This window comes from Syngnathoides biaculeatus, chromosome 17 (assembly GCF_019802595.1).
Source record: "Syngnathoides biaculeatus isolate LvHL_M chromosome 17, ASM1980259v1, whole genome shotgun sequence".
NCBI classification, from domain to species: Eukaryota; Metazoa; Chordata; class Actinopteri; order Syngnathiformes; family Syngnathidae; genus Syngnathoides; species Syngnathoides biaculeatus.
In genome coordinates, this window is record NC_084656.1 from 622,263 (window position 1) to 646,392 (window position 24,130).

The 24,130-nt window shown below is 45.1% G+C and overlaps 2 protein-coding genes across 8 annotated transcripts in view; one reads left to right on the plus strand and one right to left on the minus strand.

Annotated features, from left to right (window-relative positions):
• The window catches only part of mvb12ba (multivesicular body subunit 12Ba), an 81,246-nt gene extending 69,786 nt beyond the window's left edge, over positions 1-11,460 (minus strand). Inside the window, exons 1-3 of one of the 7 annotated variants that reach the window (XM_061847724.1) lie at positions 10,649-10,880; positions 2,898-2,977; positions 1,975-2,097 (exon numbers count right to left, since the gene is read on the minus strand). In XM_061847724.1, coding sequence (XP_061703708.1) covers positions 1,975-2,085 — 111 coding nt within the window. In that variant the 5' untranslated portion in view covers positions 2,086-2,097; positions 2,898-2,977; positions 10,649-10,880. Of the gene's footprint in view, positions 1-1,974; positions 2,098-2,897; positions 2,978-10,648; positions 10,881-11,067 lie in introns of those variants that run through there. The other 6 variants (XR_009799003.1, XR_009799004.1, XR_009799005.1 and 3 more) reach the window with 6 other exon arrangements.
• Positions 11,461-20,012: 8,552 nt separating this feature from the next.
• LOC133515260 (DENN domain-containing protein 1A-like) overlaps positions 20,013-24,130 on the plus strand; it is a 186,180-nt gene continuing 182,062 nt past the window's right edge. The window contains 1 exon segment of the mRNA XM_061847627.1: positions 20,013-20,128. Coding sequence (XP_061703611.1) covers positions 20,112-20,128 — 17 coding nt within the window. The 5' untranslated portion in view covers positions 20,013-20,111.

Consider the following 24,130-nt stretch of genomic DNA (forward strand, 5'->3'; position numbering starts at 1 on the left):
ACTTTAATGCTCATGTAAGCATTGACAGTGAGATCTTAAAGTGCATGACCGGGAGGAACGGAACCCCGACCACAACCAGAGTGGTATTCTGTTACTGGACTTCAGTGCTCATCTTGGATTGTCCATAACGAACACCATGTTCAAGCATAACGGTGTCAAACTGTGTAATTTGAAACCAAGACACTTCAAGTCACAGTTCGATGTTCGACTTTGTGGTTGTGTCATTGGACGTGCAGCACCTGGTCTTGGACATATGGGTGGAAAGAGGAACGGAGCTGTCAATTGATCACAACCTGGTGGTGAGTTTGCGCCGATGTTGGTGGAAGATGACCGTCTGAACTGGCAGGTCCAAACATATCATCAGGGTCTGCTCATAATGTCTGGGAAGTCAAATCTCAGATTCAGGGGGGCCAGTGTGGTTTACGTCCTGGCTCTGGAAAAGTTCACCCTCAGCAGGATCCTTGAGGGTGCACGGGAGTTCAACCAACCAGTCTGTAAGTGTTTTGTGGAATTGGAGAAGGTGTTCGACCATTTCCCTCGTGGAATCTTATGGGGGGTGCTTTGGGAATATGGGGTACCCAATCCCTTCATATGGGCTGTTCAGTCCCTTTTCGACCGGTGTCAGAGTTTGGGTAACATTGCTGGCATTAAGTTAGACTCATTTCTGGAAAGGGTTGGATATCGCGTGAACATCAGGGACAGCGCCTTTTGATTGGGAGACTGAAGAAGAGGGACCAGAGTGTGTGTTCAAATAAAAAAAGAGAATTACACTTGTCAGTCTCCGTGGTAAAGTTTTTTTCAGGGTTGCTGAAGGAGAGGGTCCATCGGGAAGCCGAATATCTGCTTCAAGAGGAGTAGTGAAGTTTTCGTCCTTGCTGTGGAACAGTGCACCACATCTTCATCACTGCCAGGGTCTCCGATAGGGCAAGGGAGTTAGCCCAACCAGTGTACAAGTGTTGTTTACTTGAAAAAGGCTTTCCGCCATATCCCTTGGGGAGTCTTGTGGGGGGTGCTGCAGAAGAATGCGGTAACGAAGCCCCGGACAGGGGTTGCTCTCCCCCAAGGCTGCTCTTTGTCACCGATTCTGTTCATAACATTTATGGACAGAATTTCTATGCGCAGCCAATGCAGAGAGGTGATCTCCAACTATCACAAGAGCGATTCGCAGAGAACCGTGAACCAGCTGGGATGAAAATTACCACTTCCACATATGTGACCATGTTCCTTATTTGTAAAAGGGTGGCATGCCTTCCCCAGGTCAGCAATTTGATCCTGTCCCAAGTGGAGGAATTAAAAAATCTTGGGGTTATGTTCACGAGTGAGGACATAAATTAACAGGTGATCGACAGGTGGATCGGTGCAGCATCTGCAGCGATGCAACTTTGCATTGATCCGTTGTGGTGAAGAAGGGGCTAAAGAAACTATATTTACTAGTCGATCGACGTTCCTATCCTGACCTATGCGCACAAGCTGTGGGCTGTGACCGAATGAAGAAGATCCCGGATAGCAGTGAACAAAATAAGTTTCCTCCGCAGGTTGTCCCGGCTCTCCCTGAGAGAGAGCGTGAGAAGCATGGTCATCTAATCTGAGAGGGGCTTTGAATTGAGACACTGCTCCAATCAAAGGAGCTAGATGAGGTTGCTCGGGTATATGTTTAGAATGACTCCTCGAGAGCACCCTGGTGGGGTATAATGTGGAAGACTCATGCGGAAGAGACCCCAGGGATGACCCACAAGTTGGAGAGACTATGTCTCTAAGCTTGCCTTGGAACGCCTCAGAGTGCCCTCGGAAGTGCTGGTGGAAGTGGCTGGGGACAGGGAAGTCTGGGCTTCCCTGCTAGACCTTTAGCCCCCATGATCTGACTTCGGATAAATGGAATATAATGAATGAATAAATAAGAGTACAGATGACTGATGAGGTTCATGAGAATTACAATAAAATAAAAAGAAAACAAAAAAAAGGAAATCATCTTACAACATCATAACCAGTCGGTGCTTTACTCCTGGAGGCTACAACACCAACTCCAGTGATCGGGTCCATGGGCTTCTCTGGTGAAGGCTCAGAAAGGTCCCGAACTTCAGGCATCTCTGTTGAATTCTGCAGTCAAAAGGTATCGGGCATTTTTGTTCTTATTTGAAAAGCACTCTTTTTGTCACCATTTTAAGAATTGTAATGTCATTATGTTGATATTTAAAAGTAATGTGTCAGTTTTCTGAGCAGCTTATCCTCATAAGGGTCGCAGGAGTGCTGGAGCCTATCCCAGCTGTCAACGGGCAGGAGGCTGGCTACACCCTGAAAAGGTTGCCAGCCAATCACAGGGCGCATAGAGACAGACAAGTCACACTCACAATCTCACCTATGGGGAATTGAGTGTCCAATTAAGGTTGCATGTTTTTTGGGTGTGGGAGGAAACCGGAGTGTCCAGAGAAAACCCACGCAGACACGGGGAGAACATACAAACTCCATACAGGCGGGCCAGGATTGAACCCTTTTCCTCAGAACTGGCGCGCCGGGATTGAACCCGGTCCCTCAGAACTGTAAGGCCAACGCTTTACAGCTGCCCCACCGTGCACACCAACACACACACAGATATATACACAGGTATACACACACGCACGCACACATGCGCACGCACACACACACACACACACACACACAGTCACTCATATTTGAAAAATGTACGGGTGTGGTCAGTAATGCCCGCGCATATAAAGTTGCAGATGTTATTAGGGATGGAATACCAGTGTATTACTTAATGCAACCCTATGGGGGCACAAACCAGAGCAATCTGTAGGCCGGTCCCAAGCCCGGATAAATGCAGAGGGTTACGTCACGAAGGGCATCCGCGTAAAAACTGTGCCAAACAAATATGAGCGTTCATCTAAAGAATCCCATACCGGATCGGTCGTGGCCCGGGTTAACAACGCCCGCCCCTGGCACTGTTAACCTGCAGGGCGTCGGTGGAAATTCAGCTACTCTGGGTCGAAGACAAAGAAGAGGAGGAAACCGGATCTATCGTCAGAATAAAAAGAGGAATGCACAGAGCCTGCAACTGAGTGTAGTGACTTTGAATGTTGGGACTATGACAGGAAAAGCTCCGGAGTTGGTTGACACGATGATTAGGAGAAATGTTGATATTCTGTGCATCCAAGAGAGCAGGTGGAAAGGTAGTAAGGTTAAAAGTTTAGGAGCAGGGTTTACTTATCTGACATACAAAAAAAGATACTGATCGCAAAAGTCAGACCATGTTTACAGTTTACTATGGGGTAATTAACTCGAAGCAACTTGACCGATAAATTAAAACTTGCTGTAACAAATACCAGTTTCAACCTTGTCTGTTTCATAAACTTCAATGAGTACTTTGATTTTTCAACAGCCACAAATAGAAGGGCAAACCAGGAAGTTCTTGAGGTTTGCTAGCCCAGACTGTCGAACCTGTGTAGTGTTAGGGGTCAGAGTTATCTCTTCTGTTAATCCAGTTATTCTGCAAGTTATACAGATAGTTATACAGATTCATTAAAATGCACAATTGTAAACAGCTATAAGAGGAGATACCAATTATCCAAATCGGTTGGCGGCTGAAAACTGAATCAGTTTGAAAGTACAAAAAAAGGCAAGGATCAAAGTAACTCTGCAAGTCTGGTCTATAATGACCGGGGTGAGTTTTGTCAGTCAGGCATGACAACTACACCATCGGTGAACCTGTTTTTAATTTTTAAAAATAAAACCCTGACCACGGAGTAGATGGGAAGAGAAATGGAGTAGGGGTTATTTTAAAGGAAGAGCTGGCTAAGAATGTCTTGGAGGTGAAAAGAGTATCAGATCAAGTGATGAGACTAAAATTTGAAATTGAGGGTGTTATGTATAATGTGGTTAGCGGCTATGCCCCACAGGTAGGATGTGACCTAGAGTTGAAAGACAAATTCTGGAAGGAACGAGATGAAGTAGTTCTGAGCATCCCAGACACCGAGAGTGTTGTGATTGGTGCAGATTGTAATGGACATATTGGTAAAGGAAACAGGGGCGATGAAGAAGTGATGGGTAAGTACGGCATCGAGGAAAGGAACTTTGAGGGACAGATTGTGGTGGACTTTGCAAAAAGGATGGAGATGACTGTAGTGAACACTTATTTCCAGAAGAGGGAGGAACATATAGTGACCTACAAGAGTGGAGGTACAAGCACACAGGTGGATTATATTTTGCGCAGACGATGTAATCTGAAGGTTACTGACTGTAAAGTAGTGGTAGGGGAGAGTGTAGCTCGACAGCATAGGATGGTAGTGTGTAGGATGACTCTGGTGGTGGGTAGGAAGATTAAGAAGACAAAGGTAGAGCAGACAACAATGTGGTGGAAGCTGAGAAAGGAAGAATGTCGTGCGGCCTTGAGGAAAGAGGTGAGACAGGCTCTCGATGGACAGCAATAGCTCCTGGAAGACTGGACTACTACAGCCAAGGTTATCAGCGAGACAGGCAGGAGAGTACTTGGTGTGTCTTTTGGTAGGAAAGGGGAGAAGGAGACTTGGTGGTGGAACCCCAAAATACAAGGAGTCATACAAGGAAAGAGATTAGCGAAGAAGAAGTGGGATACTGAGAGGACTGAGGAGAGGCGAAAGGAGTACATCGAGATGCGACGTAGGGCAAAGGTAGAGGTGGCAAAGGCTAAACAAGAGGCATATGAAGACATGTACATGAGGTTGGACACGAAAGAAGGAGAAAAGGATCTCTACAGGTTGGCCAGACAGAGGGATAGAGACAGGAAGGATGTGCAGCAGGTAAGGGTGATTAAGGATAGAGATGGAAATGTGCCAGTAGTGTACATGGAAATAATACTTTGAGAAGTTGATGAATGAAGAAAATGAAAGAGAAGGAAGAGTAGAAGAGGCAAGTGTGAAGGACCAAGAAGTGGCAATGATCAGTATGGGGAAGTTAGAAAGGCACTACAAAGGATAAAAAATGGAAAGGCAGTTGGTCCTGAAAAAATACCGGTGGAGGTATGGAAGCAATTTGGAGAGATGGCTGTGGAGTTTTTGACCAACTTATTCAACAGAATACTAGCAGGCGAAAAGATGCCTGAAGAATGGAGGAAAAGTGTACTAGTTCCCATTTTTTAGAACAAAGGTAATGTTCAGAGCTTTGGGAATTATAGAGGAATAAAGATGATGAGCCACACAATGAAGTTATGGGAAAGAGTAGTGGAGGCTCGACTCGGGACAAAAGTAAGTATCTGGGAGCAACAGTATGGTTTCATGCCTAGAAAGAGTACCACAGATGCATCATTTGTCTTGAGGATTCTGGGGAAAAAGTACAGAGAAGGTCAGAAGGAGCAACATTGCGTCTTTGTTGGAGAACAATGGGGAGGTGTGCCATAGGTGTGACAGAAGAATTTGAGGTGGACTGCATCAGGGATCTGTGCTGAGCCCCGTCCTGTTTGCAGTGGTAATGGATAGGCTGACAGATGAGCTTAGACTGGAATCCCGTTGGACCATGATGTTCGCAGATGATATTGTGATATGCAGTGAAAGCAGGGAACAGGCGGAGGAACAATTAGAAAGATGGAGACATGCACTGGAAAGGAGAGGAATGAAGATTAGCCGAAGTAAAACAATATATGTGCGTGAATTAGAAGGGTGGAGGGGGAAGAGTGAGGCTACAGGGAGAAGAGATAGCACGGGTGGACGACTTCAAATATTCAGGGTCAACAAAACAGAGCAATGGTGAGTGTGGTAAGAAAGTGAAGAAACTGGTCCAAGCAGGTTGGAACAGCTGAGCAATGGTGAGTGTGGTAAGGAAGTGAAGAAACTGGTCCAAACAGGTTGAAACAGATGGGGGAAGGTGTCTGGTGTGTTATGTGACGAAAGAGTCTCTGCTAGGATGAAGGGCAAAGTTTATAAAACAGTGGTGAGGCCGGCCATGATGTACGGATTAGAGACGGTGGCACTGAAGAAACAACAGGAAGCTGAACTGGAGGTGGCAGAAATGAAGATGTTGAGGTTCTCGCTCGGAGTGACCAGGTTGGATAGGATTAGAAATGAGCTCATTAGAGGGACAGCCAAAGCTGGATGTTTTGGAGACAAGATTCGAGAGAGCAGACTTCGATGGTTTGGACATGTTCAGAGGCGAGAGAGTGAGTATATTGGTAGAAGGATGCTGGGGATGGAGCACCCAGGCAAAAGAGCGAGAGGAAGATCAAAAGAAGATTGATGGATGTGGTGAGGGAAGACATGAGGGCAGTTGGAGTTAAAGACAAAGATGCAGGAGGTAGGCTAAGATGGAGAAATATGACACGCTGTGGCGACCCCTAATGGGACCAGCCGAAAGGAAAAGAAGAAGAGTGACTAATATACACACCCTTTGCTCAGTATTTACTAGAAGATCCCTGTTGAGCAAAGAGACCCATTAGTCTTTTGCGATTTTTTTTTTTTAACACCAGGATTTGGGAATCATCTGCTATTCTTCCTTGCAGATCTTCTTTAGTTCTTTCAGGTTGGATGGTGAACGTTGTCGGCAGCCATCTTAAAGGCTTTCCAGAGAAAGTTAATTCAAGAAAAGTCACCGAATTGTTCTGAAGACACTCCTTGGTATTTTAGCTGTGTACCTCGAGTCACTGTCTTTTTTTCTTTTCAAGTGAACCTTCAGCCCATGTTCTGATCACTTTGGAGAAAGTTTTAATCCAGGATATCCCTGTACTGGTCCACATTAATCTTTCCTTTGATTGCAGTCTTCTTGTCCCTACAGCTGAAGAACACACCCAGACCATGAGATTGACACCACCATGCCGGGACTGTATTGGACAGGGATGAGTAGTGCCTCGTTTGATCAAGACGTCACTCAGAATTAAGGCGAACAATTTATATCTTAGTCTCATTAGACCAGTGACTCTTATTCCGAATCATCATGGAGTCCTTCAGGTGATTTTCAGCAAACTCCATGCAGGTTTTCATGTCTTGCACTGAGGAGAGGGAGAGGTTTCCACTCTGCCATAAAGCCCCAACTGGTGGACGGCTGCAGTGATGGCTGACTTTCTTGAACTTTTTCCAATTTCCCAACTGCATATCTAGACCTCAGCCACAGTGATGTTTGGATTCTTATTTACCTCTTTCAACAAGCCTCTTCTCTCCAAATAGGTCTGAAATTCCCATGATGTTTATACCCGTGTATAATTGTTTGAACAGACAACATGGCATCTTCAACCATCTGGAAATTGAACCCAAGAATGGGCCAGGACCTGAGCTCCACGATTCTTTCTCTGATTTCCTGGCCAAATTCTTTTGATTTTCCCATAATTTCAAACAAAGAAGCAGAATGTTTGGGGTGTGGTCTTAAAAACATCCCCATGTGTGCCATCAATTAACTCACATGTCAGTTAACCTATCAGGAGTTTTCAAAACCATTACTTCATCATGTGGGCATCGCCATGTTTTTTGAAGACATGCAGAGGAACCTAAAAATTTGAACATAATTTGTTCCTGTGAAGTGTTCAAAGACAGAGTTGTTCAACTTCCAAAATATATTTTCTCATAGGAAAAAATTTTAATTAGTTTAATCCGGTCAGATGTCTTGGACATTCAAGCGAAGAGCGGGGCAGAGCTGTCAACTGATCACCACCTGGTGGTGAGTTGGCTTTGATGGTGGTAGGCCCACATTTATTGTGAGCGTCGACTGGCAGATTCCCCCGTCAGAAGAAATTTCACCTCCCACCTCCAAAAGAACTTTGGAAATGTTCAGGTTGAGGCGGGGGACATTGAGTCCAAGTGGACAATGCTCCGCAACTCCATTGCTGTGGAGGCCGACCGGAGCTGTGGCCATAAGGTGGCCTGCAGTGGCGGAAATCCCCGAACTTGCTGGTGGACACCAACAGTGAACCAGAATGCCCGGAGAAACCCCACACAGGCACAGGAAAAACATGCAAATGCCACTCAGGCAAGGTCGGCAAATGAACGTCGGTCCTCAGCACTTTGAGGCCAACAATGTAACCAGTTGCACTACTGTGGTGCTTGCCGCCATAAATATATTTGTACATTTGAAAAATGTGCATATAATGTGGAATTAAAAAACAAATCACAAATATATGTAGAGTGAAGGCCATTCAGGGTTGAATCCCTTCCATCCATATATCCTTTAAATATTTTCACACAGGTAGTGTGATTTGTGTACCTTATGTACCTTTTATCTGACTGTAACTTGAACATAGATTTGGTAGTATGTGAATTGTGTGTCTTGTGTGCTGACTTTGTTTGTTTGATTGCTTCTTTTGACTATCCAAAGCCCGAAGGGGGCCACAATTCCTTTGCGTCCTGTAGGCTGGTCCCAAGCCCGGATAAATGAGGGGAGGGATAGCGATGGGAAAGATGTGCAGTAAGTAAAGGTGATTAAGGATATTGATGGAATTATGTTGACTGGTACCAGTAGTGTGCTAAGTAGATGAAAAAAGTACTTTGAGAAGTTAATGAATGAAGAAAATGGGAGAGAAGGTAGAGTAGAAGAAGCAAGCGTACTTCACCAGGAATTAGCAATAATCTATAAGGAGGACAGTTAGAAAGGCACTGAACAGAATGAAAAAATGTAAAGACAGCTGGTTCTTATGACATACCAGTGGAGGGATGGAAGCAATTTGAAGAGATGGCTGTGGAGTTTTTGACCAACTTATTCAATAGAATAGTAGCGGGAGAGAAGATGCCAGAAGAATGGAGGAAAACTGTGCTAGTTCCCACCCCTGTTTTTTTTAGAACAAAGGCTATTTGCTGAGCTGTGGGAACTATAGAAGAATAAAGTTAATGAATGAAGAAAATGGGAGAGAAGGTAGAGTAAAAGAAGCAAGCGTACTTCACCAGGAATTAGCAATAATCTATAAGGAGGACAGTTAGAAAGGCACTGAACAGAATGAAAAAATGTAAAGACAGCTGGTTCTTATGACGTACCAGTGGAGGGATGGAAGCAATTTGAAGAGATGGCTGTGGAGTTTTTGACCAACTTATTCAATAGAATAGTAGCGGGAGAGAAGATGCCAGAAGAATGGAGGAAAACTGTGCTAGTTCCCACCCCTGTTTTTTTTAGAACAAAGGCTATTTGCTGAGCTGTGGGAACTATAGAAGAATAAAGTTGATGTCCCACACAAGCAAGGTGTGGGAAAGAGTAATGGAGGCGAGACTCAGGACAGAAGTAATTATCTGCGAGCAACAGTATGGTTTCATGCCGAGAAAGAGTATCACAGATGCATTATTTACCTTGGGGATGCTCGTGAATAAGTACAGAGAAGGTCAGAAGGAGCTACATTCTTTGTGGATCTAGAGAAAGCCCATGACAGAGTACCGAGAGAGGAACTGTGGTACTGCATGCATAAATCTGGTGAGGCAGAGAAATATGTTACAATAGTAAAGGACGTATGAGGGAAGCAGAACTGTAGTGAGGTGTGCCGTAGGTGTGACAGAAGAATTTAAGGCGGACGTGGGACTGCATCAGGAATCCGTGCTGAGCCCCTGACAGATGGGGTTGAACTGGAATCCCCTTGGACTATGATGTTCGCAGATGATATTGTGATCTGCAGTGAAAGCAGGGAGCAGGCGGAGGAACAATGACAAAGATGGAGGCACCCACTGGAATGGAGAGAAATGAAGATTAACCGAAGTAAAACAGAATATATGTGCAAGAATGTGAGGGGCAGAAGAGGAAGAGTGAAGCTCCAGGGAGAAGAGAGAATGAGGGTGGACGACTTCAAATACTTGGGGTCAACAATACAGAGCATGGAGCGTGTGGTAAGGAAGTGAAGAAACGGGTCCAAGCAGGGTGGAACAGTTGGCGGAAGGTGTCTGGTGTTCTATGTGACAGAAGAGTTGGTTGACATGATGATCTACCTAGGATGAAGGGAAAAGTTTATAAAACAGTTGTCACGCCGGCCATGATGTATGGATTACAGATGGTGGCACTGAAGAAACAACAGGAAGCTGAACTGGAGGGAGCAGAAATGAAGATCCTCAGGTTCTCACTTGGAGTGAACAAGTTGGATAAGATTAGAAATGAGCTCATTAGAGGGACAGACAAAGTTGGATGTTTTGGAGACATACAGTTTTAGAGAGAGAGCAGACTTGGACGGTTTAGACATGTTCAGAAGCGAGAACGTGAGTATATTTGTAGAAGGGTGCTGAGGATGGAGCCGCCAGGCAAACGAGCAAGAGGAAGACCAAAGAAAAGGTTGATGGATGATGTGAGGGAGGACACGAGAACAGTGGGTGTTAGAGAGGAAGATGTACAGACAGGCTTAGATGGAAAAAGATGACACGCTGTGGCAACCCTTAACGGGACAAGCCGAAAGGAAAAGAGGACCGTCATAATACAACAAAACAATTTAAGTGTGTCAGTTTATGTCAACAGTCCACGGTTACTCCGCTTTGGTTGATCGTGATCTTTCTTACGCTTGCCTAATCACAAGGCCTAACCTTCGAATCATATCGTTAGCGGAATGGTCCCTCGTTAGTGCCACAAACTGGTACATCGATATACTACACAGTGGTCCACCAAATACATATATTTCAAATAAAACGGTCGAAAACCAAATGCGTAATGTAGCGACACTTTGGGTTGCAAATACTTCGAGTGAAATTCTAGAACCAATAGCATTAGCATTAATTAGCTGCGACGTGAGGTCACTTACCTAAGACGACAAAATTGTATTCAACCAGTCTTTGTATTATCCTTTGTGTGATCACGCATTCCCTTTCAGAGCGTCCACAAGAAGTGCACTCATTATTGTTTTTCGCTTATCGACGAACCGATCAAAACAAGCACTCAATCCTTAAGATTGTGGCAAGATGATACTGCGATAATACAATGCGCTATTAAAAGCGAGAAAACGTTAACCGGACATTTGATAATCGCTTGACGTTAGCCAGGGACCGTCTACAATTTATAAGATACGAAAATCACGAAAAATCTATAAAAACGTTTTTTTTCCCCTCATTCTTATTGCTGTAGTAGTTGGCAACGGGAGTCCACGACTGACTACAGGTCAGATTTTTCTGATTTATTGCATTTTGTTTAAACTGTGTACAATCAATTATCAAAAATATTCACCAAAATCAGAATCAGCATTAATAGCCAAGTATGGAACACCACACAAGGAATTTCTCTCCGGTCTCGGTGCCGCCCTTGTACGACATTTATGTTGACTGGGACGACATTCAGAACAAGAACAAACAGACTTAACAATTACGAAGAACAAAAGACATGCAATTAATAGGGAACTATTTCTGATAAGAGTAACAGTTGTGCATAGATGCAGTTAGAGAGCGTCAACCCCCCCACATGATCGATCCATCTATTTTCTTTGCCGCTTATCCTCACAAGGTTCCCGGGGAGTGCTGGAGCCGATCCCACCTGTCAATGAGCAGAAGGCGGGGTACACGTTGAACTGGTAGCCAGCCAATCGCAGGGCACATTGAGACAAGCACTCACAATCACACCAATGGGCAATTTAGAGTCTCCAATTCATGCTGCATGTTTTGGAGATGTCGGAGAAAACCGGAGTGCCCGGAGAGAACCTACGCAGGCATGGAGAGAACATGCAAACTCCACACAGGCAGATCCAGGATTGAACCCGGGACCTCAGAACTCAGAGGCCAATGCTTTCCAGCTGATCCACCGTTCTGCCAGTCTAACCTCATCTGTTATTATCACAGCAAACAGGAAGGGGCTCAGAGTTTATACCTTGACCCTTGACTAATCATTCACACACCTAGTACACAGCTTTTTGCAAAGTCCACCACCGTCTGTCCCTCAAAGTTCCTTTCCTGTATGCTGTACTTAATGAAGACTATTTTACTTTTATTGCACTTTCATTATTTGCATAAATATGACCTTATACATTTAATCAACAGATAAAGTGTTGTCCATTGGCTAATCAGACAAGGATGTGTTGTGGAGCGAGGTGGCTGTCCTTGATCTTTGTACGTAGAAAAACGGCTGGCGCCATCCTCCTCTCCCAGGGGTTGCCGTGGAGACGAACAACACCAGATAAGTAGCTGAAAGTTACCATCCTGGCCCAGGACCAGACTGCGGTGGGCAGCCAGTTTTACCATGGACTCATACATATAAAAACCTTGTGTTACCGGGCTGCTCTTGTCTTCTTCTTTGGCTATCCTGCCAAAAGACATGCGTCTCTAGTGCAGCGGACACCGAGATAAGACCTGAACGTCTGTATTGCACATTCCTTTGTAATAAATCCATTTGCTGCTAACTTTTTCTAATCATTGGTCATATCTTCCTCAATTCGTGAACCCGCGTAGGGTCCAAACTTGCAAATCGGTACAGTTTGATGACCCCGGCCATAAGTCGAGGGAGGTTGACAGGCGTTGACCGTCGACAGATGAGATAAAGAGAGACATATGAGAAACACAGGAGTGTTGTACGGACAAGTCGAGGGTGGTCGTCTGTACTTCTGACTTCTCCTGGTCCAAAAGGTAAGCAGATGCTTGTTACTGTCAAATTCTGCATATTGAACTGCCAAAATTTGAGAAGTCATTGGTATCAGATTGTTCATGCCTCATATGAGTTATTGAGAATAAGAGAATAAGAATATAAGAGATAAAGAGAATAAGAGATAAAGAGAAGTTGTATATCCCGTCGTAGGTGACGAAAATTCGACGTACAATTGCACTGTGAGGTTTACGTGTTACACCTAACGGGGATGGGATCCCTTAAAATCAGAGGGTTTGCCGTCAGTTTGAGCCTGAGACGTCGCAAGGTGGCGTACGAAAAAAAACGAATAGTATAAGCTAATTTGTTGCGCGATAGGAATTCAGTTGAGTTTAGTCAAAGAAGAGTGACCACAAAATTAAATAAATAATAATGGATGGTGAATTTGATCATGAATGTGCTGAATATAATCCAACTAAAGATGAAATGTACATTGAAATTGAGCGGCAAATGATGCCTGATGTTGACAAAAACAAACAAGATAAAGAAAGGAAGCACGCATTAAAATAATGGCAAAAGCACAACTTGGGTAAAATTTGCGATTGGGACAAACTGACGATGAAGTTATAGGAAATTGACAGAGACTATGGAAATATAATATAAATATAAATGTAAAAGACTATTAAAGATGAAAGAGAGATTAGATCAGGGCTCATATGGACTATAAAGAGGTGAACAGATAAAGGCGCACTGTGCATTTAATGATGGTGATGGTGACGGTGATGCCAACGTTGAAGAAAAATGGTAATGGTAAGTCGAACAAAGGTAAAGTAAGTGAAAAAAGTTGTATTTGATATGTGGACGCGAGTGAAGGACTGAAAAATGAGGAAGGAGGCACATCAAACACGCATGCGCCCTGAATCACACGTAAGTACACCACACACACACACAAACACAGACAGAAAGGAAGCGAGAGGGCTGAAGTGGGGGGGTTAGTGAAATCTGTCTTGTTCATTTGACGCGAAGCGTCCTCTCGGATTGGAAATAACACGATGACTATTATATTATTATTATGGAAACACTCCAAAGCCTTGGCCTCACAGTTCTGAGGTCCCGGGTTCGATCCCGCACCTGCCTGTGTGGAGTTTGCATGTTCTTCCCGTGCCTGTGTGGGTTTCCTCCTCACATACCAACAACACGCAACATTAGTTGGACACTCAAGGTTGCCCCTTTGTGTAATTGTGAGTGTGACTGTTGTCTGTCTCTGTGTGCCCTGTGATTGGCTGGTAACCAGTTCAGGGTGTACCCTGCCTCCTGCCCGTTGACAGCTGGGATTGGCTCCAGCACTCCCCGCGACCTTGATGAGGATAAGCGGTAAAGAAAATAGATGGATATGATATTGCATCATTATATTATATAACAAGCAAACAAAACGCTACAAAGTTGAAAATTCTTCTTTTGTCTCAGACCTTTTAGAATATATCCACTTTTTGATCATATTGCTTGCACTGTATGTGGTTTTAATTGTCTTTTTTATTGTGTTAGTCATTTTTATTGTTTTTATCCTGTTTTAAAATTTTTATCTCTTTGTTTTCAGATGCCTTTAATCATGAAAAGCACATTGAGTTACCTCATGTATGTAATGCGCTATACAAATAAATTTGCTTTGCTTTGCGTTACAATGATGCCTATGACAGAGGCTCCAGCAGGTCCAATATACAAGCCATTTCATCTTAAAGATGTTGATTGTCTTGCTCGCTTGTCTCGTCTCTCTTCTGGTGGTAATTCTTGGCTGTCTGGTTTTGTGGAAACTTTACATTTTTTTAATACACTCTGCATGGGAGACTGGATACAAGCAGCATCTAGATCATGCACTAGTATTGAACAACGAGAAATCGAGAGAACTGCAAGTATGCTTAACATACCCAATAGAACTATATTGAGAGCACACTTTGAGCGTCTGGCCGCAGCTGTCAGAGAGAGGTTCCCCACTCCTGTTACAGCTGCACCCACTTCTTTCCCTTATGTTAAACAACCCACTTGAGCACTTGACTAAGTTTACTAAACTTTGGACTCAGTCGACTGGACATCACTCTGGACAGTCTGGTTAGGAAGAGGCTATGTTCAGGACTGCGATCCTGGCAGGTCTCCCTGAACCAGTACAGACCATTCTTAAAGCTGACCCTGACCTCTCTGTCCGGAGATGAGCCTAGATTTAGACAACAATTAGTGCATCACCTCAAAATGTATTCAAGCCAAAAACAGGGTGAGGATAATGAAATTACTAAACTCTAAAAACAACTTACATAACAAGACGTAAAGGTCCAAAACCACACCAGACGTAATTTTTTGGCAGGCACAACTACCTAGACAGGCAGGTGGGTTCTGGGGTAATAGCTGGGTGGATATCCAGGAAGGCGTGGAGGTGATTCCTACAGATGGTCCGATTGCTTTTTGGACCAAGAGAGGGAGAGCAGGAAATCTATGGCATTCTTATTATTTGTGTTATTATTGTTCTTGGTATTTTGATCTGGGAAATCACTCAAAATACCCCATACCCACAACCACATCAGTGCCAGCTGTTAGCACAACCCAACCGGAAAATATTTATCAGTTGTATTATAATCTATTTGTTGATGAGTGGTTTAGGGTTTGAGAGGCGTTAGTTAGTTAGTGTTTAATCGTGCTGTGGCGCGCCAAAATTTCACCTGTATTTTCCTTCAAGGTAATCGTGCCCCAATTGGCAATATCTCTGATACATACTGTACAGAGACCCAGGAAGCACCTTTCTTCCTACCCGTCAGTCGTGCTGATGTGTGGTGGTGGTGTGGAGGAGACTGTATCTTCGACCGCCTCCCACGCAACAGTACGGGCAGATGTGCATTAGTAACTTTACCTTTGCCTATTTCCGTTGTTCCTATCACCCGAGATGATCTGGTGGTTGCTCCTGAACACTTTAAGGAAGCTCTTGGCCTTTTACACTGTTCACGTAGGTCCAAGCTTACCTGGCTCGGTGCTGACGACCCCACCTACATTGACGCTATTGGCGTCCCCCGTGGTGTCCCGTGGTATAAACTGGCTGATCGGGTAGTTGCTGGTTTTGAAAATATACCTGTAATTTCCACTCTTTTCCCTGTTACTCCTAACAAAAATGTTGACCGTATCAATTACATACATTATAATGTGCAACATTTGGGCAATTTCACCCTTGAAGGACTTGAAGCTGTACATGAGGAACTTAAGGCGACATCTATTATGGCTTTCCAAAATAGAATCGCAGTAGATGCACTGTTGGCTGAGAAAGGAGGTGTTTGCCGGATAACACCCAACCTGACGGATGCTTGCTTCACTCAGTCCGTAGATGGACTTAGAACCATTGCTAATAAAATTAAGGAACACTCTGGTGTTCACACGTCTATGTGGGATAACTGGATGAATGTGTTTGGTAAATGGAAGGGTGTCATTTCATCAATCTTCATCTCTCTGGGTGTCTTCACCTCTATTCTCACCCTCTGTGGATGCTGTTGCATTCCTTGTATTTGTTCTCTTTTCACCCGTCTGATTGAGAAGGCGACTGGTCCCCCAGCTGATGGCCGCGGTAATTATGTCCTCATTAGAACCCCGCGCCGACATACTCCTCAAGATGATTTTACTCTTGCTATCGCTCCCCCTGAAAGTGATACTAAACTTCCACCGCTTCCTGATTGTCATGATGTTGACATGCCCCGTGATTGCACTGCCCTTGCCCTTGTGTTCTACTGATGCTTTTTGGGTGATATTACTTTTTGAGAAATGTTTTGCTGTTTTTGAGTTGTCTAGTACTATCCTGGAGGCTTAAAGCTTACGGGTTTTCTTAATCATGAGAGTATGCACTTATTAAAAGGTATGTTTGGAGGATTAGAGAGGGTTTTATGTTTTCCGTATTTCTTGAAGGGTTACTTTTGTGATTTTCGTGTTTGTTTTTGTGATCTATTTCATAGCTCAAGAGAGGGAATGAAGACTATTTTACTTTTATTGCACTTTCATTATTTGCGTAAGTATGAGCTTATACAGGCATGAGGATTTCGCCAAGTATGGTAACCGATCTTTCGGTTCCGTTGATTTTTGTCCCGGGAAACGGTGGGAAACGATTTTTCGGTTCCCATTGATAATGCTCATGGGAACCGGTTTTTACATGTACTTCAGAATAAAGCTTTAGCCATATAACAAAGTTTCCTGTTGTGTTTGCAATCTTTCTTTTCTGATGGTGAGCTGCATGTACATGCAATTGCCATGTGCAGATTGAGCACAAAACTTTATCGATTATAGATTACCGAAAACATAAATTTCAATGCCAACTTTTCAGAAATTTTGAGAAAAAGCTTGGTTGTTTCTTTGTTTGCGTGGTGTTTATGACCATACTGAAGAAGCTTTCACTCCAGTCTTGCGGGTGAAGGAAGCCAGAGCGAACACCCAACCTCTGGTGAGTGCTGGCCATTCTTTCACACATGACAAACATCCTCTTACGCATTTTACGCAACCCAATCAGGAAAGCACCAGTGTTGAAAGGCCACTGATTTCACGGATGGGCTGTCCTCTAACCATAACCTTGCAATAAACCAGCTCCTTCTCTTTGCCAGTTTTGCGAGCCTCAGAACCATCCATTTCCCCAGTGAAAACATGAGCAGACAACAAAATATGATGAATGTCATCTTTGACAGCTTTAGCCAAAAAATGGACAAACTTGACACAAGAAAAACGGTCATCTTTCCCTGGCAAAAATGTTAGTCCATTTCGCTTTTGTAGTTCCACTGCAAAAGGGAAGTCACTGTATGGTTTTTCACCCATCACCAATGAAAAAGCTGTATTGAAGAGCCGGGTATAGTTTTTCTCGTTGCCTTGCCTGATAAAACCTTCTAAGGTTGGATTTGTTGAACTTGCTGTTGCGGCATTAGACAGACCACTCGTACTTTTACCACTTTGACTGCATTCGCTTTCAGTTTCATTCGTTTCTCCACAAAACTTTTTTTTTGCCCAGTCGTGGAGTGAGCCGCTCTTCACGTGTTTATCCGCATTACCGCTTACTTAAGACACCCCGTCAATATAGTTGAGAATTGACTGTAGCAGTGGACCCGATATGCCTCGCCGCTTCGCTTTGTTCCGTATTGCTGCATGGTTTTCCGAACATATTCTGCACCTCAGCTTTATCACCTCACCTTCTTCATTGGTTTCGGCAATAAATTCTTCAGATATAGTCCACTTTTGGAACGTCTTTAGGGACACAGTCTCTTGTCTTTTACGCTTAGCAACCGACATGTTTGACGAGCGTATAAATAACTCAACCTTGCGCATGCGTAGCGCAGAAGCGAAAACCGGTGCTGTTTGTAAACCACACTGACAAAGCTGGGCGTTTTAATCATTAAAAATAAAGGGGTTCATGTAGGTTTGTTTTATACAGATTGTTGTATTTCATTGAGAACTTCTTTTACATTCCACACATGGGCGAATTTTATCAAAAGTAAGCCCTGAGATCTGGGAAACGGACTTTCGGTTCTGTGTTTTCTCAGGCTGGGTAACGACACGGTAACGGAACGATCGTTTCTGTGAAATGCTCATGCCTGCTGATACATTTAATCAACAGATAAAGTGTTGTCCATTGGCTAATCAGACAAGGATGAGTTGTGGAGCGAGGTGGCTGTCCTTGATCTTTGTACGCAGAAAACCGGCTGGCGCCATGCTCCTCTCCCAGGCGTTGCCGTGGAGAGGAACGACACAAGATAAGGAGTGGGAAGTTACCACCCTGGCCCAGGACCAGACTGCGGGGGGCAGCCACTTTTACCATGGACCCATACATATAAAAACCTTGTGTTACCGGCCAGCTCTTGTCTTCTTCTTGGGCTATCCTGCCAGAAGACACACGTCTTGTGTGCGGCAGATACCGAGATAAGACCCGGACGTCTGTATTGCACATTCCTTTGTAATAAATCCATTTGCTGTTAACTTTTTCTAATCATTGGTCATATCTTCCTCGATTCGTGAACACGCGTAGGGTCCAAACTCGCAAATCCCTACATTAACCATCACTTCTTCATCGCCCCTGTTTCCTTCACCAACATGTCCATTACAATCTGTACCAACCACAACTCTCTCTCTCTGTCTGGGATGCTCAGAACTACTTCATCTGGTTCCTTACAGAATTTCTCTTTCAACTCTAGGTCTAATCCTACCTCTGGGGCATAGCCGCTAATCACATTATACATAACACCCTCAATTTCTACTTTCAGCCTCATCACTCGATCTGATACTCTTTTCACCTCCAGGACATTCTTAGCCAGCTCTTCCTTTACAATAACCCATACTCCATTTCTCTTCCCATCTATCCCATGGTAAAATTATTTAAATCTTGCTCCTAAACCTCTAGCCTTGCTACTTTTCCACCTGCTCTCATGGATGCACAATATATCAACCTTTCTCCGAATCATCATGTCAACCAATTACTAAGCTATTCCTGTCATTGTCCCAACATTCCAAGTCCCTACACTCAGTTGTTGGCTCTGTGCATTCCTGTTTTTCTGCCGACAAATCTGGTTTCCTCCTCCTCTTTGCCTTCAACCCACAGTAGCTGAATTTCCACCAAAGCCTATCCCAGTTGTCAATGGGCAAGTGGCAGGGTGCACCCTGTGCTGGTTACCAGCCAATCGCAGGGCACAGATAGACTCACAGCCGCACTCACAATCACATGAAGGAGCAATTTAGAGTGTCCAATCAATGTTGCATGTTTTTTGGACGTGGGAGGAAACCGGAGAAAACCCATGCAGGCACAGCGAGAACATGCAAACTCCACACAGGGAGTGCCGGGATTGAACCCTTGTGACAGCTGGGATTGACTTCTGCACTCCCATGACCCTTGTGAAGATAAGCGGCTCAGACAATGGATGGATGGATGTGCCCAACAGAGTGCATAAAAAGCATTGCTCAAGATTTCAAAAAGCGCATTCATCTAAATCCCATACTGGATCGGCCGTGGCCCGTGTTAACAACGCCCGCCCCGGCACCGATAACCTGCTAACCTGCAGTGCATCGGTGGAAATTGCAAGTTCAGGCTTACTGTATATCCCATGTGGCACAAGCTGCTGGTTATTAAGCTCTTGGTTCTGTGAGGCTGATGGGACCACAACATCATCAAAAGTTTACCATGCTTGAAATCAAACAATTTTTATTCTCCATTTTGAACTTTGAAAACGGTGAGTCTCCTGGCAGTATGAGTGTGACGTGTGTTATCAAACCTTGGAGGCAACTGTTTCAGGAAATCACTAATTTTTAAATGATTGTTTTGTGTAATTGTATTTTTTTGCGCGCGACAAAAAACGGATATATTTACCATTATCAATGAAGCATGGGGCTAAAACTGAGAAGTGGAGTTTGGGAATGTAATTTGTGTTGAGAAAAAAATACCCAACTGATAGTGTACATTTTAAAAAGGGAGGGGAGATTGCAGGAATTGTTATCAAGTCACGCGACTTTTATTACTAAGATTTGTGGAAGTTGTAGTTTACCATGTCAGAATGGTGTGCATTGCGAGAGTGCCTCCACAGCAGGTAAAACTTCAACTCCCACAATTCATTGCAAGACATTGTTGGTTTACTTCCTCTGTAACACGTTACAAATATTTGCTTCGGATCACGCCGTTATCGTTTCCTAGTAAATGTGGTCCAGACTGAAAGATGGCATCTAGAATCAAGTAAGAAATGTTTAGTTTTCCATTTCGCGTGTTTGGTACCGTTAAGGTTTTACACTGTGATAAATCGCTCACATTAGTTACAATGACAGTGAAATAACCGTATGTGCCCACCATAAATGAACCATAAAACAATGTCTTGGCCGTCATGGTATATTTTGGGGATTAATTGAATGGAATTTGATCATTTTGTAAAACTACCAGAGATCATTCTTTGATTAACACCCCCAATGCTCTCCAGCGTGGTATCGAGAGTGGGCTGGGACAATTGAAAATAATAAATCTTGAGTGTGTTCTGAAGGTTAGGCTTCGAAAAGATTTTTATGGATGTATATTGTGAAGCAAATTTGCTGCATCTATCCAAGTAGGCTCTCTTATGCTTCTATTTTTATGGGAGAATGTGGGAATTAATCATATTCATTTATATGTATGAAAATTTATTATTGAACAAGAGTGCTTTTGGTTTTTCCAAAATATCCTCCATCCATACATTTTTTTGACTTGCTTATCGTCACGAGGGTCACGGGAGTGCTCGAGCCAATCTCAGCTGTCATCAGACTGGAGGCAGGGTACACCCTGGACTGGTGTCCAGCCAATCACAAGGCACATAGAGACACTCAACAATCACACCTAGGGGCAATTTTGAGTCTCCAATTCATGGATATTCTTGTGGAAGGAAACCGGAGTGCCCTTAGAAAACCAATGCAGGCACGGGGAAAACATGCAAACTCCACACAGAACTGTGAGGCCAACGCTCTACAGCTGTGACACCATGCCGGCCCAAATATCTATCAACATCAAATTAAGGATTTGGCATTTTTATGAGAATGTGTTTGTGTCCTGGAGGTGGGACTCGAACGCGAGCGCCTGGTGGCTGGGCCTGCACCCATGGGGCTTGGCCTGGCACAGCCCGAAACGGTAACATGGGTCCCCCTTCCCATGGGCTCACCACCTGTGAGAGGGGCTGTATGGGTTGGGTGCAGTGTGAGCTGGGCGGTGGCCAAAGGCGGGGACCTTGGTGATGCGATCTCTGGCTACAGAAACTAGCTCTAGAGACATGGAATGTCACCTCTTTGCCAGGGAAGGATCCTGAGTTGGTGCGTGAGGTCGAGAAGTTCCGACTCGATATAGTCAGACTCGCCTCTACGCACTACTTGGGCTCTGGCACCACTCCCCTTGAGAGGGGTTGTACTATGTTCCACTCTGGAGTTGCCCACGGGGAGAGACGCCGAGCAGGTGTTGGTAAACTTATTGTCCCCCGGTTCAGGGCCTGTACGTTGGGGTTTACCCCGGTGGATGAAAGGGTAGCCTCCCTCCGAGTCCTGACTGTTGTTCGTGCTTATGCACTGAAGCAGTGCAGAGTACACACCCATTTTGGAGTCCATAGAGGGAGTGCTGGAGAGCATCCCCTCTGGGGACTCCATCATTCTGCTGGGGGACTTTAATGCTCACATGGGCAATGACAGTGAGACCTGGAAGGGTGTGTTTGGGAAGAACAGCCCCCCCGATCAGACCTTGAGTGGTGTTCTGTTATTGGACCTCTGTGCTCATCAAGGATTGTCCATAATAAACACAATGTTCAGGCATAAGTGTGTTCACATGTCTACTTGGTACCAGGACATCCTAGGTCCCAGTTCCAGGGATGAGAATTTTCGTGCGCCTGCCTCTCGGTGGTGGGCTCCGAGCAGCAAGTTCAGCTTAGTGGTAGCACAAGCACGACTCTCACCGTTCTAACTTGCTCGGTCGTGTAAATATTTGAATTTTGCGACATAAACAAAACTTGTTTGTGGCAGATTACTCACTTGGACAACAGCGTTATACAGTATAACAATCCAATCGTGTTAGTGGTTAATCGAGTTTCATCATTACTATGTACATGTGTTCTCGGTTCTCAGAAATCGCAGTGTAACTTGTTAATTAGCCAAGTAATGGCGCGTGGGACTTAGATAGCGTGAACTGAGCTATGGTGTGTTCAAAGTTTTACGATGGCGAAAGTGTTAGAAAAAAAGTTTGAAGATCGAGCGAGGGCAATTGACAAGGATGCTGTAATCAAAAACTGTTTCAGACGGGCATGGCTTGAAAAAAGTGTAACTGTGCAGATAGGACCGAAAACGGTATCAACATGTCTAACCGAGCACATACAAAAAGTGGACTGTCCCAGCAAAGTGCTGTGCACTCTGTGTTCCGATAGGAGCAAAAAATATTCAGGAGGACACTCAACTCCCCCCATCGACAGACATTTTCAGTGTTTTTCCAAATTGGTCATTCTCATCCCTGCAGTTCGATAATCGAGTTTGTGGTCGTGTCATCGGACTTGCGACCGCATGTCTTGGACACTCGAGTGAAGAGAGGGCTGTCAAATGATCACCACCAGGTGGTGAGTTGGCTCCGATGGCGGGGGAAGATGCCAGTCCGACGTGGCAGGCCCAAACGTATTGTAAGGGTCTGCTGGGGGCGGCTGTCAGATTCCCCTGTCAGAAGGAATTTCAACTCCCACCTCCGAAAAAACTTTGCTCACGCCCCTGAGGAGGCGGGGGACATTGAATCCGAGTGGACGATGTTTCAGGCCTCCATTGCTGAAGCGGCTGACCGGAGCTGTGGCCGTAAGGTGGTCAGTACTTGTTGTGGCAGCAACCCACGAACACATTGGTGGACACCAACAGTGAGAGATGCTGTCAAGCTGAAGAAGGATTCCTATCGGGCATTTCTGACATGTGGGACTCCCGAGGGAGCTGATAGGTATCGGCTGGCCAAGTGGAAATCAGCTTCAGTGGTCGCTGAGGCAAAAACCCGGGCGTGGGAGGAGTTCGGCGAGGCCATGGAGAACGACTTTCAGGACAGCTTCGGGGAAATTCTGATCCACCGTCCGGCGTCTCAGGAGGGGGAAGCAGTGCACTGTCAACGCTGTGTATAGTGGGGACGGGGCGCTGCTGACCTCAACTCGGGATGTTGTGAGTAGGTTGGTAGAATACTTCAAAGACCTCCTCATTTCCACCAACACACCTTCCCTTGAGGAAGCTGAGTCTGGGTGCTCTGAGGCCTCTTCTATCTCTGGGGTTGAGGTCACCAAGGTGGTTAAAAGGTTCCTTGGTGGCAGGGCCCCGGGGGTGGATGAGATTCGCCGCGGAGTTCCTAAAGGCTCTGGATGTTGTGGGGCTGTCCTGGTTAACACCCCTCTGCAACATCACGTGGACATCGGGGACACTGCCTCAGGATTGGCAGACTGGGGTGGTGGTCCTCCTTTTCAAGAAGGGTGACCGGAGTGTGTGCTCCAATTCTACAGGGATCACACTCCTCAGCCTCCCTGGTAAGGTCTACTAAGGGGTACTGGAGAGGAGAGTCCGTCGGGAAGTCGAGTCTCTGATTCAGGAGGATCAATGGGATTTTCGTCCTGGCCGTGGAACAGTGGACCAACTCTACACCCTCGACAGGGTCCTCGAGGGTGCATGGGAGTTGGCTCAACCAGTCTGCATGCGTTTTGTGGTCATGGAGCAGGTGTTCGACTGTGTCCCTCGGGGAGTCTTGTTGGGGGGTTCTTCGGGAGTATGGTGTACCGAATCCCCTGATACGAGCTGTTCGGTCCCTCTACAACCACTGTCAGAGTTTGGTCAGCATTGCCGGCAACAAGTCAGACTGGTTTCCGGTGAGAGTTGGACTCCGCCAAGGCTGCCTTTTGTCACCGATTTTGTTCATAACTTTTATGGATGGAATTTCCAGGCGCAGCCGAGGCGTAGATGGTGTCCGGTTAGGTGGCCTCAGCATAGGATCTCTCCTCTTTGCAGATGATGTGGTTCTGTTGGCTTCATGCTGCCGTGATCTCCAGCTCTCACTGGAGCGATTCACAGCCGAGTGTGAAGCGACTGGGATGAAAATCACTACCTCCAAATCCGAGACCATGGTCCTCAGTCAGAAAAGGGTGGCGTGCCTTCTCCAGGTCGGGGATGAGATCCTTCCCCTAGTGGAGGAGTTCAAGTATCTTGTGGTCTTGTTCACGAGTGAGGGAAG